At 41.0% G+C, this 15622-nt stretch overlaps 1 protein-coding gene across 1 annotated transcript in view; it reads left to right on the forward strand.

The window, feature by feature from the left end:
- Positions 1–14410, forward strand: part of HACD2 (3-hydroxyacyl-CoA dehydratase 2) — a 120989-nt gene extending 106579 nt beyond the window's left edge. The window contains exons 5-7 of the mRNA XM_044252197.1: positions 3297–3418; positions 5423–5601; positions 11332–14410. Of these exons, the coding sequence (XP_044108132.1) occupies positions 3297–3418; positions 5423–5601; positions 11332–11414 (384 nt within the window). The 3' untranslated portion in view covers positions 11415–14410. The remainder of the gene's footprint in view (positions 1–3296; positions 3419–5422; positions 5602–11331) is intronic.
- Positions 14411–15622: the final 1212 nt, after the last annotated feature.

Consider the following 15622-nt stretch of genomic DNA (forward strand, 5'->3'; position numbering starts at 1 on the left):
GTGTCCGTATGCCTCTGGCACACAGCATTCATTCACATATTTTGAAGTATTTACCCTCTTGTCCATACTAAGCTTGCTAGTTCAGGGCTTCTTATAACCTGCTTCAGTCCCTGGGTGGGATCTAATCCACTTGGAGTGGAATCATTGGGATGAGACTGTTAATGTGGCCAAATACTGGTAGGTTGCTTGGTCGGTTGGTCGGTCGGTCGTCTGAACAACCACCTGCACGCTGTTGGCACGGATAAAGTTGTAGTTCACCAGAAACTCATCTCTAGGAGTCATAAGCTAGGTCTTCCTCATTCTTTACCAGAATCATTTTGTTGTTGCTGAATCATATATAATTTGCAGTTAACCTTGTTAAATTTTTTTTTTAAAGATTTTATTTATTTGACAGAGCGAGATCACAAGCAGGCAGAGAGGCAGGCAGAGAGAGAGGAAGGGAAGCAGGCTCCCTGCTGAGCAGAGAGCCCGATGTGAGCCTCGATCCCAGGACCCTGAGATCATGACCTGAGCCGAACCCACTGAGCCACCCAGGCGCCCTAACCTTGTTAAATTTTATCTTCCTGGATTTTTTATTGTGGTAAAACACAGATAACAAAATTTACAATTGTAGCCATTTTTAAGTGTATGGTTCAGGGGCAGTAAGTACATTCCCATGGTTGTACAATCGTCACCACCCTCTGTCTCCAGAGCATTTTTCATCTTCCCAAAGCAAAACTCTATACCCATTAAACACTATTCCCTATTTCCTCCCACCCTCCACCCCCTGGCAACCTTCTGCTTCTGCTTCCTGTCTCCCTGAATTTGACTACTCTGGGTAATGTAGGAGTGATATTGTATAGTATTTATCCTTTTGTGACCAGCTTACTTCACTAAGCAGATTGTGTTCAGGGTTCATCCATGTTGTAGCATGTGTCAGAATTCCTTTACTTTTTAAGGCTAATACTCCTTTGCATATATACACACACACACACACATTTTGTTTACGGATTCATCTGATGATGTGCATTTGGTCTGTTTCCACCTTTAGGCTGTTGTGAATAACACTCCTGTGAACACAGGTGTACAAATACACATTTGAGTCTCATTGATCTTACTAGCTTCAGCTCATTACATTCTGCCCCTGTTTTGTGTCATCGGGTAATTATCTGCAAATCAGATGAGCTTGATCTCCAACTTTTACCCAAGTCCCTTGTTTTTGTTGTTGTTGTTGTTGTTTAAGGAGGCTCCACACCCAGTTTGGAACCCAGTGTGGGGCTTGAACTCATGACCCTGAGATTAAGACCTGAGCTGAAATCAAGAGTTGGACACTTAACTGACTGAGCCATCCAGCCGCCCCTTTCCAAGTTCCTTCTTATAACAGTGTTGTATTTCCTCTTGATCTGAAGATACCATTTATAAAATGGCCATTTCCCCCATTCTGTCTTTTTAAAATTGTAACTTGGTCTTCACAGCTGGGCTCTGGAAGCAGCTGCTTTCACAAATTCAGCCTGAGTCTGAGCTTTTATAGTTCTTTTGGTTAAAGTCTAACTTGGGTGTCAGGGGAAATGAGTCCGATTAGGCTGGATCAAAGTGCGAGGTTTGAGGGGGATTTGTTACTTGTCTTTCTGCAGGCCGCTTAAGACTACACAGAAACTAATATCAGGTATCAAAAGCAGGAACTTAGTCTTGGGGTGCCTGATGCGAATTGAATTTGTTTGTTCCACAAACGTTTATTGAGCTCCTACTTGTAAAAAACACAAAGTGCTTTTGGGAATCAGAAGATGAATAAAACACACTCCCTGCTTTCAAGGTGATTAGAATGCAAAATATTGGAAGAACTTTATTGCAACCCAGAGATCTGTAAGCAAGGCTTCATCCCATAACTGTAAAACACACCTCCTTAAGATGAAGAGGATTATAAAATACATCAAAAAGCAAAATGTGCTCTGAAATTATGTTTTGATATAGATGGATTTTAAGCAAGGATTTGGGGACAGACTGAAAAATGAAACATAAAAGCTTCAGAGGTGTTTAGGTTTTACTTTGGCTAATATGAGAGCACCAGGAAAACAAAAAGTACTCTTGCTCTTGACAATGTAAAATTCTTATTATTTTTAGGGATTAGTAACTATGCATTTATGAAATTCTTTGTCAGAGCAATTTAGTTAATAGGTATGTAAATGACTAGTTATTTTATTGTGTAGGTGGATCGCTCCATGTACACTTTCTGAGGAAGAATGTAAGTGTTAAAAACTATTCACGTTGCAAATGCAAAGAAGAAAAGTTAAAGTTAGAATGCTGTATCTTTGTTTTATTAGGCATTAGGAATGAGACAGATCCATCTTGTCAATCTGTTCGGTTCACTCAGTAGAATTTCTCAGTCACATCCGGCTAACTGCCTGTTTCAGATACAAGAAAACATGAGTGAATTGGTTGCAAGGTAGTTTCTGGTTACTGGTCTTCAAGCCTGGACACAGGATCATTATAAACCTTGTTGGGGGGCTGGTGGAGGCACTGAAAGCAGATGCCAGGGCAGCCGAGGTACATTTCCATGTGAGATTTGCATTCCAAGGCATCTAATGAGAATGGCCCCCAAAAACCACCAAGGGCGGGGGGGGGGTGCTGTTTTAAAGTTCATTGCATTTTCAACATTAAAATGATTCAGAGGAATTTGGAAAGTCCAGAGCCCTTCTGGCTTTAGCCACCTCTGGTGATCAGCATGGAAGATTCTATAATTTTTAGAGTGCCTTTCAGGTGGTCTCTGGCTCTTTGCTCACTTGGAATTCGTCCTGCCTAGTGAATGAGTCTTGTCTTCAGTTGCATCTCAATCACTACATTCCTTCTTTGAAATTTCCTTAGATTCTTAGTTGTCATGCAAATCAAATTAAAATTCTTCTTAATAGACCCCCAGCTTCCTACCAATTTGCCCTTCTACCTTCTTTAACTGGTCTTGGCTCCCACTAACATCAGTCCACATTCTCCGCAGGAGGCCCAAAGACAAAATTCACTCATCTATGTTTTTTCCTGTGGCCTGTAGCTCATGGAATTCCTGTTTCTGCCTCTCTGGCTCATGAGTAAGTTGAGTTCTTCTCACTTGCCCCTAATCACGTGGCTCTACACGATTGCTGTCATAGGCACATGTTCCTGGCAAGCTCCCCCTGGCCTGTGACCACAGGTGATCAGACCAGGGCTGTGTCCACTTGCTCAACCGCTCGGCTCTGCAAGGGAGCAGGGGGCTGGCGCTGCACTGAGAGTGCTTCTTTCTTAAAATGTTTTATGTGTTTGCTTTTGCTTTTGTTTTCCTTCTCCTTCAGGTGCAGAGTGAAGACAGTGTCCTCCTGTATGTTATTGCCTGGACAATGACAGAAATTATCCGTTACTCCTTTTATACTTTCAGTCTATTAAACCATCTGCCTTACCTCATCAAATGGGCCAGGTAAAGTACATGGGATGAAGAAAAACTTTTGAAATGACCCATCACTGTATTTGTCCTTTATTGCTAAATATTGCCCTCCAAGCTCCTAAAAATAAAGTTGTATAATGTCAAATACATACATATATATATATATACATATAAATATATTTTTTAATTGTATGAGACAAGAGTTGGGATTGGTGATATGAGACTGGTCTGTGAATTTCATCAGGATAAGGGATGCTACTTAACTTTGATTAATAGAAACACTGTTTTAAGTTTGATATCCTTGTTATTTTTATTGCATCGATTATTTTCATTTAAATTATTCAATAGAGATTTGATGTAACATTCCTTTTTTGTTCATAGCAAATTTTATTGATGAGCTCCTGCCATTGTGTTTTTTGGACCAAGTCCAATTCTCCTAATCTCAGTTTTGCCAACAAGCTATGACTCTTAATTTTTAATTAATAACCAATGTTACATGCACTTTTATCTTGTTAGCAATTTTATTTGGCTTTGATAATTTTTACCAGTAATATTTGTTATTAATTGGGAAAAAGATTGACAGTTCATCTCTTTATCTGAGCTAATTCATGAAATAGTTGTGAGCAGTTTTCTGAGTTGGTGTGGACTATAGGGATAGTGACAAAGCAAAAGGATCAGAATTGTCCTTAGGCCCCAAATGTCTCATTTCCTAGAAGGAAAATGGTGGTTCCTAGACAACTTAGGAGTTTGATGATTTAGTTAGAGACATAAACCAATTGCTTCCAACATTTCAAGTGTGTAAACTCCTTCTTTTTTTTTTTTTTTTTTTCTTTTCCCAGTGCATAGTTTTATTAGGAAAAGGGAAGAATGGGAAGAAATGGCAGTTAGTAACTCACCAACCTGGGCAGGCATTGTGGGAGCTGTCTGCTCTGTTACAGAAGAGTTTGCTGGCCAATCCCTGATCTTAACAGTGGAGAATGATTCTTCTGTCCATGGTTATCCACAGCCTATGGAAGACCCTTCCTCTTTAGCACAGTTGAATTGGCAGCGGGGAACACAGCAAACATGGCTTCCGCTTTTTGTCACTGATTTCTCAGCTCAACTTCTATGCCTAGAAATTTGCTCACTGTCAGCCACAAACAGCCAGAGCCCCTTTAAAATTTGAGCTGATGGTTTCTTCAGCAGTACTTACACCCCAGAATGATAGTTAGTTCCATAGGATGAACTCTTCTCTGCATTCTTTTTAAAACATAGAGAACTCCTTTTTGAAGTGAAAAAAAAAAAATGATTTGGATTCTCCTATGTGATAGTTATTGTAAGGGTTTTTATTATTGAAAAATTACATAATGACCAAAACCTATTGTGAATTTTTTAAGGTTTTTAAAATTGGCATGTATTTCCTTTTTTACAATGATATGTATAGACATTTGACTAATGGTAGCTGTAGAAGCACACTCGCTGTGCTATCCTTCTCAGTCCACAGACCAGATGTGGTGTGCTTTGTAGGGGTTCATGGACACATGCTCTAACACCTCCCCCACCAACTCCCTGCAAACCCCCCACCCCCACTCCCACCCCTGCCACAGGGCAGGACCCTTCTATAAACCATGACTCGGTGCCCCTCCTTTACCAATGATTGGCATCTTCTTTATTATCTTAGGGGGTTGTATTGGATGTTGTTTATTTAGTTGGACCAAATTTTGAGGCTGACCAAAGACATTTATTTTATTTTAGAACATTCAGAGACATACCTGCTATAGGCCCTTTTCAAAAACTGGCTTGTAAAACCTGAATTTAAACCATGGGTAAACAGGGGCATCTGGCTGACTCAGTCGTAGAGCATAGGTCATGAGTTCAAGCCCCATGTTGGACATGGAACATGCTTTAAAAAGAAAGGAACAAACAAACAGTGGTTAAACAGTAAAATGTAGAAACAGTAGCTTCCTGAAAGACCAGTACTGATCAGAGAGGTGTGAATGCATCTTTCTACTAATGCTGGCTTCTAGCCTCAGTCATGAATATTTTGTTTTGTTTTAGGTACACACTTTTCATTGTGCTGTACCCAATGGGAGTGTCGGGAGAACTGCTCACAATATATGCCGCTTTGCCCTTTGTCCGACAGGCTGGCCTGTACTCCATCAGTCTACCTAACAAATATAATTTTTCCTTTGACTATTATGCATTCCTAATTCTGATAATGATCTCCTACATTCCAAGTAAGTAAACAGTTACGCATATATTTATTTATGTTTTTTAAAATTGGCTCTACAGTAATTAGAGCCAAATGTCTTTGAATGTTTTTATACCATATCCAAGTGTATATAAATCTAATTTATTAGGAACGCTTTGGTTTTTATTGAATGCTGTCAGAGGGAATTTTCTCTAGTAGTAATTGAATAAAGATGAACCCTTCTCAGTACAGCAATGCACCCCTTCTGCGTGTGTGGGTTTGAAATACTGAATACCAGGAAAGGTGAACTACCTATTGGGGGAATGTACTGAGTGCCAAACAAAAAAGGCCTTGACTTTTTCTATCTCTGGAGAACTACTTCTTAGGGTATTTGGAAAACATTGTAAAGAGATTTTTGCATTTTCATTATATCAAAAGAAAGACTTCATTTTTAAGGAATCAGCAGCTAATTAGAAAGAAAGAATAAAAACAGGTTATTTTTTTTCTATATTTCTTATTTTCTTGTTTGGAAGTAAGCATTAAAATCATCTGACCAGGACATAATGTTTTCTTCAGAACAGTTTCCAGTTATTTTAACAGTACTGCTAAAAGTTTAAATATGGATAATCAAAAGTGCCTATCAGTATACTCAGTACCAAGGAGAAATGGCCGTGTCTGAGGCTTTTGTGAAGTGAGTCCTATTTGCCGAGGAAGAGCTGTTTAGTCCTTTTCTCGAATTCAGATATTCACTTAAAATCCTAGGATTGATTTTCATGTAAACAAAGGATTTTGTTTTACCCAAGGACGTATGAAGTTAGGGGTTTCTTCTCATTTAGCTATTTCTGTAGCCATTGCGACTATGATTTTTATTTTAGTCTATAAGATGCTATATTCTTCCATAAACCTCAAGTTAAATTCAGACAGGAAGGTTGGATTTTTCTTCAGCCCGCAGCATGAGCTGAGTGAATCATCCTAACAATCGTAAGCGACATGTTTGTGTCCCACTGTGGAAAACTGCATTTCATGCATTGTGAGAAAAAAACTACATCCAGATTTCATGTGAGCATTTATCTTGGAGAAATTCTTGGACAGCAGTTCTGCTTAATGGTTCATTTTCCACTCTTTATTAATTATCAAGTTCTCCTCTTTGGTGTTGGAACCATGGTGGCCAAAGTCATTTTCTCTTCAAATTGAAAAAGGTAGTTGATTTTCACAGAAAACATAAATAGGGAAGAGTCTAAAAATTTTATAAAGATTAGCTTCCAGTTGTTCATCTTTTTAGTTTTGTTCCCTTAGAGTTTCACTTTCTAGTCTCTAGAGCAACAGTTCCTACTTGGAGTTTTGCCAAACCCAGAGTGACACATATTATCCCAGTGGGCACCACAGGATTTATTAAAAGTCAGCATAAGGGCGTGCCTGGGTGGCTCAGTCGGTTAAGTGTCTTGACTTCACCTCAAGGTCATGAGCCCGGGTTCCTGGGATCAAATCCCATGGTGGCCACGGTGGGCTTCACACTCAGCAGGAAGCCTGTTTCTCTCTCTCCCCCTGCCCCCTCAAATAAAATCTTTTATAAAATAAAATAAAATCAGCATAAGATTTGAATGAATAAGAGATGCCAGATTGAGTAACTGGAAAAGGAGCAGGGAGGGTGTGATGAAATCAAACAAGAGCAGGATGCTGCCACGTTGACAGAAATCTGGGGCCCCTACCTCAGAGTTGCTCTAAGATCTTGGTGTGCCAAAGGAGGGTCCTGGAGCGGCTCTCTCAGTCTGTCTGTACTTCCTAGGTTTTTTGTTCTCTGGTGGCTGGCCAGTGCCCAGGCTGTTGCCTCTTCCTTCCTGACCCCTTGATCTAGTTAAGGGGCCTGGTCAAGCACAACAGCCCTCCCTAGTGACAGGATTCCTGAAGGAAAATAAATCCCATTGTGTGGGATTTTCCTTCTGGGCATTCAGATGGAGAAAGGAAAGAAAACTCAGAGTAGGCAGGGCTCTCAACCAAAGTTGGCTTTCTTTACCTTGGTTCCTTCCCGTTCTTTGGTTCCCAGACTCCTTTTGGTAAGAACTTGGCTTAGTTAAAGTCTATATTATTTCTTTCTTAAGGTAGTTTAACTCCTGAGTCCAAGAAAAAGGGTTGATTTCAAGTAAAGATGAACAGATTTTCTCCCAATCCCTGACCTGCACTCAGGCTCAGGATGACCACTGGGACCGGATCTTCTGCTACAAATCGTTTGTGTCTGCTGGCACTCATTATGCCTTCGGCCTGAGCCAGTTGCCCTGCCTGTTTTTAGTTGCTTTGGTTGTTCTTATTGAGACCAATTTATACAGTTCATTACAGCCAGCAGCACATTTCCAGCTTTCCAAAACTTTGTATTTGTAAGAAGAAAATGCAGAGTTAAGAGGGGTTGCTTTTGACATCCAGTTTTCTTTACCAAATTTTGCTTTTCTTTTTACAATTTAAGTTTCTTTTAGTCTTCTTTAATGCGAAGTTGGTGATATACATGTATTATACGAAGTAACACCCTTTCTTTACAGTCCTGACCAGTTGTTGCACTGTTGCACGTGTGGCCCAGACTGTGGCCCATGAGCCATGGCCCCGGGAGTTTTCTCATATCAGGGTGCTTTGGGATCCCTGCAAGGCGCTCCTTTCCCACTTTGCTGCAGCTGCAGTGTGTACAGTACCTATAGGACTCGGTAGACCTCTAAGTCCTGTCCACATTTCCTGCCCCCCCGCAAACTGGTAAAGGTTGGCTTTTACCACCCAATAGGAGTGGGAATTTAAAAAATAAATAAATAAAAGCTGAGAAATGAGAAACAGTGGTGGAGGGTGAGGACACTGGGAAGCTGGGCGCTGTCCAGGTTGTCAGTAACCATAACCACACCTCAGATTTTTAGAGAGACCAAGAAAAAACTTGCCCAAGGCAGAGCATTTCCATTTGCTCCAGCCTCCAAGTTTTCCTCTCCCTAGAGGAAACCCTTTCCCCACCGCAACACTTGCATGCACAGTGACCATCTCTATTCCATGTGTCCTGGACTAGGAAAGCAGAAGGTAGAATTCAGAATAGCCTGTTGTCAGGTTGAGATTGTCTTGGGGTTTTGCTTCATTATCATCTATGGTTAAAAAGAATAGCCATGCATTTGGAATTGTTTCAGCCATTACAGTTGAGTCCAGTCTAAATATGTGGATAATTTGGGGCACCTGAGTGGCTCAGTCGTTAAACAAATGCCTTCAGCTCAGGTCAAGATCCCAGGGTTCTGGGATCGAGCCCTGTGTCAGGACTTCCTGCTCTGTAGGAAGCCTACTTCTCCCTCTCCCACTCCCCCTGCTTGTGTTTCCTCCCTCTCTGTCTCTGTTAAATAAATAAATAAAATCTTTTTTTTTTTTTTTTTTAAAGTGGGTAATTCAGATGGAGATAGTGTCACCCAAGTTCTGGTCACCAAGAAGTCATTAGTAGAACTGTAGAGAGAGAACCTCTGGCCCAACTGCCCCCATTCTCCTGGCCTCCCAAACACACATTCCTTTGCTTGGGCACTGAGAAACCTCTGAAACTGTAAAGAATTGAAAGGGCCAGGGCGCCTGGGTGGCTCAGTGGGTTAAGCCTCTGCCTTCGGCTCAGGTCATGATCTCAGGGTCCTGGAATCTTGCCCTGCATCGGGCTCTCTGCTCAGCAGGGAGTCTGCTTCCCCTCCTCTCTCTCTGTCTGCCTCTCTGCCTACTTGTGATCTCTCTCTGTCAAATAAATAAAAATAAATCTTGGGGGGAAAAAAAAAGAATTGAAAGGGCCATATCTGCCCTCCATTTCTGACCTCTGACTAACCAGCAGGCGCATGCCTATGGGGATGAGGATACTCTACCATCTTGCTTTAACTGCCAAAAGGTCTGGTGAATGTTTTCTAGGTCATCCTTCCTCAGACTCTCTGAACTAGCAGGCAAGCTTTAGCCACCCTTGCAACCGGTGAAAAAGTCCTTAGTGTATTTGGCCACAAATTTTCCCTTTAGTAAAGAATATCTACAGAAATATGACTGGCCCCATATTTTTAAATGATTGCAATTAGCATTCCTTATGGTTTAATTATATCTTTACTTCCAGTTTTTAGATTATAGAGCTTGTCAAATTTTCTGGCTCTCGTACCAGAATAGTTCTCTCCCCTGTTGAATTATATGCACAAGCTGGGTCTTTTCTCTGAATAACTTCCTGCCTACAGATAGCGAGTGGAGTGGATGGATGGCAGCCCTGTTCAGCGTCAGAGCCTCCCCTGCAGTTTATCAGATCTGTGTGTGCACGCCTACGATGTCTTGGAGGACTTGGGGAGGATCATTGGAAATTTGGCCAACTTGGAACCCATTGAAAAAGGAAGAAACTGTTGGGGTGCCTGGGGGGCTCAGTCAGTTAGGCATCCAACTCCTGATTTCAGCTTAGTTCTTGATCTCAGGGTCATGGGTTTGGGTTTTAAAAAAAAAAAAAAAGGAAGAAACTGTCAGGGGAATCGTAGAAATTACCTCCCCAGAAATACAGGCTACTTTCTACAAAATGGATATTGGGGCTGTGGAGAAGAGAAAGCAGAATAGTATACATTTAAGACCATCTCACTGGGGTTTATTCCATGGGTGTTGAACCGCCAGTTCACAGTAACCTTGTGAAGGCCAGGTAGCTTCAGCTGGCATTTCCCAGCAGGAATCCTGTAGGCATTTGGGGTAGGACAGTTCTTAGTTGTGGGAGACTGTCACCCTCCGCAGATTTTGGCATTCCTGCTTCCTGTGCTAAATGCCAGTAACCTCCCTCCTCCAAATCTCCCCTCTCCCTAGCTTCCAAATCTCCTAGGGAGGTGGTACCACCCTGTTTCTTTGGGAACCAGTACTTTTTAAAGTAACTTATGAAAAGACCAAGAACAGGGGCATCTGAATGGCTCAGTCAGTTAAGCGTCTGACTTTTGGTTTTCGGCTCAGGTCCTGAGCTCGGGGTGAAGAAATGGAGTGACATTCAGGACCCATGCTGAAAGTAGAGCCTGCTTCACTTTCTTTCTCCCTCTCCGTTCCCCTTCTCCCCACTTGCTTTTGCCCACACTTACTCTTTCTCTCTCTAAGATAAATAAAATCTTTAAGGATGGAAAAAAAGAAATGTTCAAGAACAGGACCTCTAGTGCCCAAGATATTAGCTTACTTTTCATAAGGACTTTCTCCATCCAAACTTGGCTTCTTCATGTTCAGTTAACATGTTATGGCCCTCTAACCCCTCCTCAGTCTTCCCACTCAAAGAGCAACCTTTCTCGGGAGTGCTTTCGGGAGAATCCCCTCAGGTGACAGAAGGGACTGGGGTTCTTAGGAGTGTAAAGAACCCAGAGCCTGGTCCTGATTGTCAGGAATTTGCTGGGAAACCTCAGGCAAGTTACCTTTCCTCTCTGGGGCTTAAATTCCTCCTCTGTAAACAGGAATAGTAAATCTGTCCCTAGAATTCACCTACTGGTAAAATCAGAATAAATGTGAAGATACTGTGAGAGAGGCTGGAGTGTTATTTAACGACTCTGTGGCATCTCAGTGGATAAGGAGAGTGATGGTACTGTGGGTCAGTCCAGTCAGGACCACCCTTCCCCTTCAGCTAAAGCAGGGAAAAGTAAGTCCCTGTGCATTTTTCCTCCCCTTACCCAAGCCCACCGAATTCCCTTCTTTGGTTGCTGGATGAGAAAGTAGAGTCAAAGAAGACCCCAAGTCCATGTGCTTTAAACAGAGCACACAGTTTCAAGTGACCTGTCTCCTTAAACGGTTCTTTCTTTTCTTTCAGTTTTTCCCCAGTTATACTTCCACATGATACATCAGAGAAGAAAGGTCCTTTCTCATACTGAAGAACACAAGAAATTTGACTAGCTCCTGCTTCCTGCGTACCCCCAAAAAACAAACTTTTCAATGACAAAAAATGCTGCAGACTTTTTGAGTTCCCAATACGTTTCATAGAAAATAAGTAAGAACTATTTTTAAAAATATTAAAAAAATAAAAACCAAAATCCAGTGTCACACAGGCCTGGGATTTTATTTAAAACAACAGCAACAGCAACAACAACCACAACTCTTACGTAAAACATCCTGACCAGTCCATTCCAGCATGCTCTTTGAACCAGACATTCCCAGTATTTCTGAAGGCGCTGGAAGGGGATCTGGCCATTTTAGAGCTGCCTGTTTCCTCCATGTATGTGATTAGTAAAGATCTGTAACACTAACTACCTGAGAGTTACAGTCAGTGTAAGGAAGTTGTACCCACCAAATGCCCACCTCACAGTAGAGTTCCGTTCCTGTCTGCAGTGTGTTTCGTATTCCCTTTCCAAAGTGCTTGACTGCATGCTGGAAACCGTATTTTTGAAGCGGCAAACTTTATTCTCTGGAATGTTATGAAGTTCTGGCTGGGACCTATCCCCTCCTACCTAGTGAATGAATTATACCACGTATATGTCTGTGAAGCTTTGGGGTAGTACCTGTAACCGGAAAACAACTAGAACACTTTTGTTTGTTTTCAGTTGAGTCATTACTGCCTGCCACTGAGGAACGTGCTTGAATTTATTAAGTATGCGTACTTCGTAGAGAACCTATCTTATCTAGGGCTCAGTCTCGATCATATTTTAACCCAGTGACAGTTCTCAGAAAGGGAAGGCTCACTTGCTGGTAAATGACAAGTACCTTTCACTGTGTCCTTCTCAGAATGCCTCTGAATAATGTATTTACCCAAAGCTCTTCTTCCTTAGGGACCCAAAGCCAGGCAAGTCACATAAGGGGTAGAGTGTCTGTAATTGAAAGCACATGGAAGGTGTTACTTTAGAAATACAGACCTGAAGAACATTTAGGAATAGGTTTCTACACCCTTATTACTTTATTTTTAGATTTCATTCAACTCTTCTGTTACGATACTTTGCCTAATTATGGTCCTGTGTAATTCCCACCAAACTGTAAGTCCAGAGCGGTGAAGTGTTCCAGTCGGGCAGACATGAGCTAAAAGCAGTATCATCTCCATGTGTAGGAGCTAAGAAATACTTGAGTCATGTGGACCTCGTCTAATTACTGTCATGTTTTCATACCATTGCATTTGCTCAATTGCTCAACTGTGCATTTAAGGCTCTTCAAGAGAGAGCTGATGAAAATGTAAAGCCCAAGTTCAGATGTGCATTAAATTTTAAACACAGAATGTTCTTTGTGGATTTTTTTTTCCCTTTTTTATAAGCCGTTGATCTTTAAATTTTTAAAAACCTAGCTTACTAGTTTACTGAGTAGTTATTTAAGATATAATTGCTAATATCTGAAGAGTGTCATAATGGAAAACTCATTTTTTCAATGTTATTTTCATAGAAGCCTGATAATTAAACGGAAGATGAGAAGAAAGTATGGAGCCTAAAATTTAATGCAGGCAGATGTGTAATAAAATTATTTTTGAATTGAACATTAAAATTCTTCTTTAAGTCAGCACTCTTAACTTGGGCATGGGGAGATTAGGATCTGTTCTTGTACTGCATAAAGTAAATATAGAGGAAAGATTATTTTTCATGTTTTTTTCTTTTTCTCTTTCCAGAATGTATTTCTGCTGTAAAATAGAAACAATTTGAGTTATATTAGTCTTATTGCTTAGTTTGGGTAAGATTTTTCTCAGTCATTTCTGGAATAGTTATAGAAGATGGGATGACAAATGTAGGTTTTCCAGGATCGCTGGATTGGGGGTTGTATTGGGGCCTCTGAGTTATAAATTGTCACTGTTTATGAAGAACAGTGTCGCAGACAGTGATGTTGCATCAAATTGAACTTGGGCAGCGAGAGCACAGCGAGCATCTCCCTCCTCATGAAGGGTCTCCACCCCTCTGTGTATCTTTGTCCGGCGACATTTAAAATGCTCATGGCAGATAAGTAAGGCATGCACACGGCCGTGTCCTTCATCCACCTCTCTCGGTAACTGGCCGCTTTATCCCTGCCGTGAATTAATTTCTCCTTTGACGTGGTGGTGTTCTTTTACGAACGGAGACCATCTGACCCTACCAACTGTCACATCTTAGAAGGTGTGAATGGGGAAGGCGGTGTCTGGTGGGTGTTTTGTCAGACTTGCTGTTTTCATTTCAAGACACAGTCAAAGACATCCTTGGCCCCGCCGCCCACCTTGGTGGGTGTTTCAGATCCCCCCACTTCGGGGACTGCCTTCCAGCAGAGAATTCTTTGAGTTACACAGTCGTGCTTTGTAGACACAAGCCGCCAATCTGCATCTCGCTGCGTTCTCTTTGCTCAGGTTGGGATCACTCATTTAACACGTACTCACCATTATCAGAGGCACTGTGGAGAGTTAGTCATGGAGTAAAGCACTGTCCTTCCAGATAAAGTCCGTTCCTTTGGAGCGAACTATCCACAGGAAGGGTTTAGAAGAGGTAGAGATAAAGAGGCCTATGAAGATGGTGCCCTTGTTTCTACTGGTTTGTTTGGATTACTCGTTTATAACAAATGATTGGCACTGATGTGGTACAACCTGCAAATTATTTTCAGTTCTGAGTTTCTAGATAAAACATAAAACATCAAAATCAGTACATACTGCTCCTTTGAAATTTGGGTAAGAAATTCTACAACCATATATATAGTCCATTTTTGTATTTTTTCTATGTTGTGAAAACCAAAATTGTAATTTTATAAGTCTTTGATTCACTAAAATTATATAATTTAAATGTATTTTTTGTATATTTAGAAATAAGGAGTTCAAAGACTATGCCTAACTTTCTATGCATGCATTTGGAAGCTGTTTTTACCTGATAATGTTAAAGTAGTAATAAGTTGTATTCATAAAATACTGATCTGTGTTGCATTTCAAAATAAACTGTGTGCTCTGCCTGGATTTGAAATACTAACCAGTAAGCAGGTCTAGTGATTTTTCACATTAAGTTGGCCTGAATGTAGTATTGGAATATGGGAGAGTTTCAGTTTTGTCATGGATTCCAGTTCTTTCTTTGATAGGTTAAAATTTATCTCTGCTATTTATAATGTACTTCACAGGAGAAATAGACAGAATATATTAAGAGGTTTCCAAAAAGTCATTCTTCCTGCCAGTCAGTCTTCAAGCTTACCAAGCCCCTCTCAGCCTGTTCACAGAGGGGACAAGTGGGATTACTCATGGAAGGCACGAGAAAGTCTAAGAAAATCAGTAAACGATTGAGGTCCTTCTCAACAATGTTTTGGGTTGTTTTTTTATAATTTCTTTTAATCTAACTTTTCTAATATAAGTTAAGGAAAATACCGTTGCTTGGCAATGTTCATCTCATATTGAAACAAGATGTAGTCAAATACCTCCTGAAAATACCTCCAAATATAAAGCAATTCTAGGAACCGCTTTACTCACTCTCAAGTTCACAGTAGGCAGTGGTGGAAGGGAGACGGACAGGATACAGCCCACCCAGCCACTTCCATCCTATGAGTTCTAGACCCCAGATCTCTTCACCTCAAAAGGAAAGCACCGATGGGTCCGTGGTGTGGGCATTGTCTAGCGGCTGATCCCTGAGTGATCTTTCTCATGTGCGGCCAGCAGTTAACACGCTTACTGTCAGGTTGGCTGAGGCTTTCTCAGAGCTAACCATCTCTGTTGTCCAAGGCTGTGATCCTCATTCCAAAGGGAGCTTTCTACCTGCTGTCTGACCGCGGCTTAGACATTACCAGCACAGTAATCGTAGAAGCAATCCTCTCATACAGTCTGGTCTGTTTCAGAGCTAAGCAGTTCATTTATGAAAAGAATCATTTCAACTAAAGCTGAGGAACAGATGGTAGAGTTAATAGTAGAGGCTCCCCAGAAAATACAACCTCTACAATCTCAGGGTGGTAGTGGGAAACCAGTGCTTTCTAATTTGTCATTGTCATATTTTGTGGCAATTATGTGTACTATGTTAATAAGCTCTAGCCTGAGGAATTACCATTGGTATAATTAAGAGACCTACTGTTAGACACAATGTTCCAAAAATACCGCTGTGTTGTTCCGTTTCCTTTAACAAGAATGAAGACTAGCTTTGCAATTCTTCATATTATTAAAAAAAAAAAATCCCAGTCTTACAAATGGACTGGCTCATTGTCAT

This window comes from Neovison vison, chromosome 6, assembly GCF_020171115.1.
Source record: "Neovison vison isolate M4711 chromosome 6, ASM_NN_V1, whole genome shotgun sequence".
Classification (NCBI taxonomy): domain Eukaryota; kingdom Metazoa; phylum Chordata; class Mammalia; order Carnivora; family Mustelidae; genus Neogale; species Neogale vison.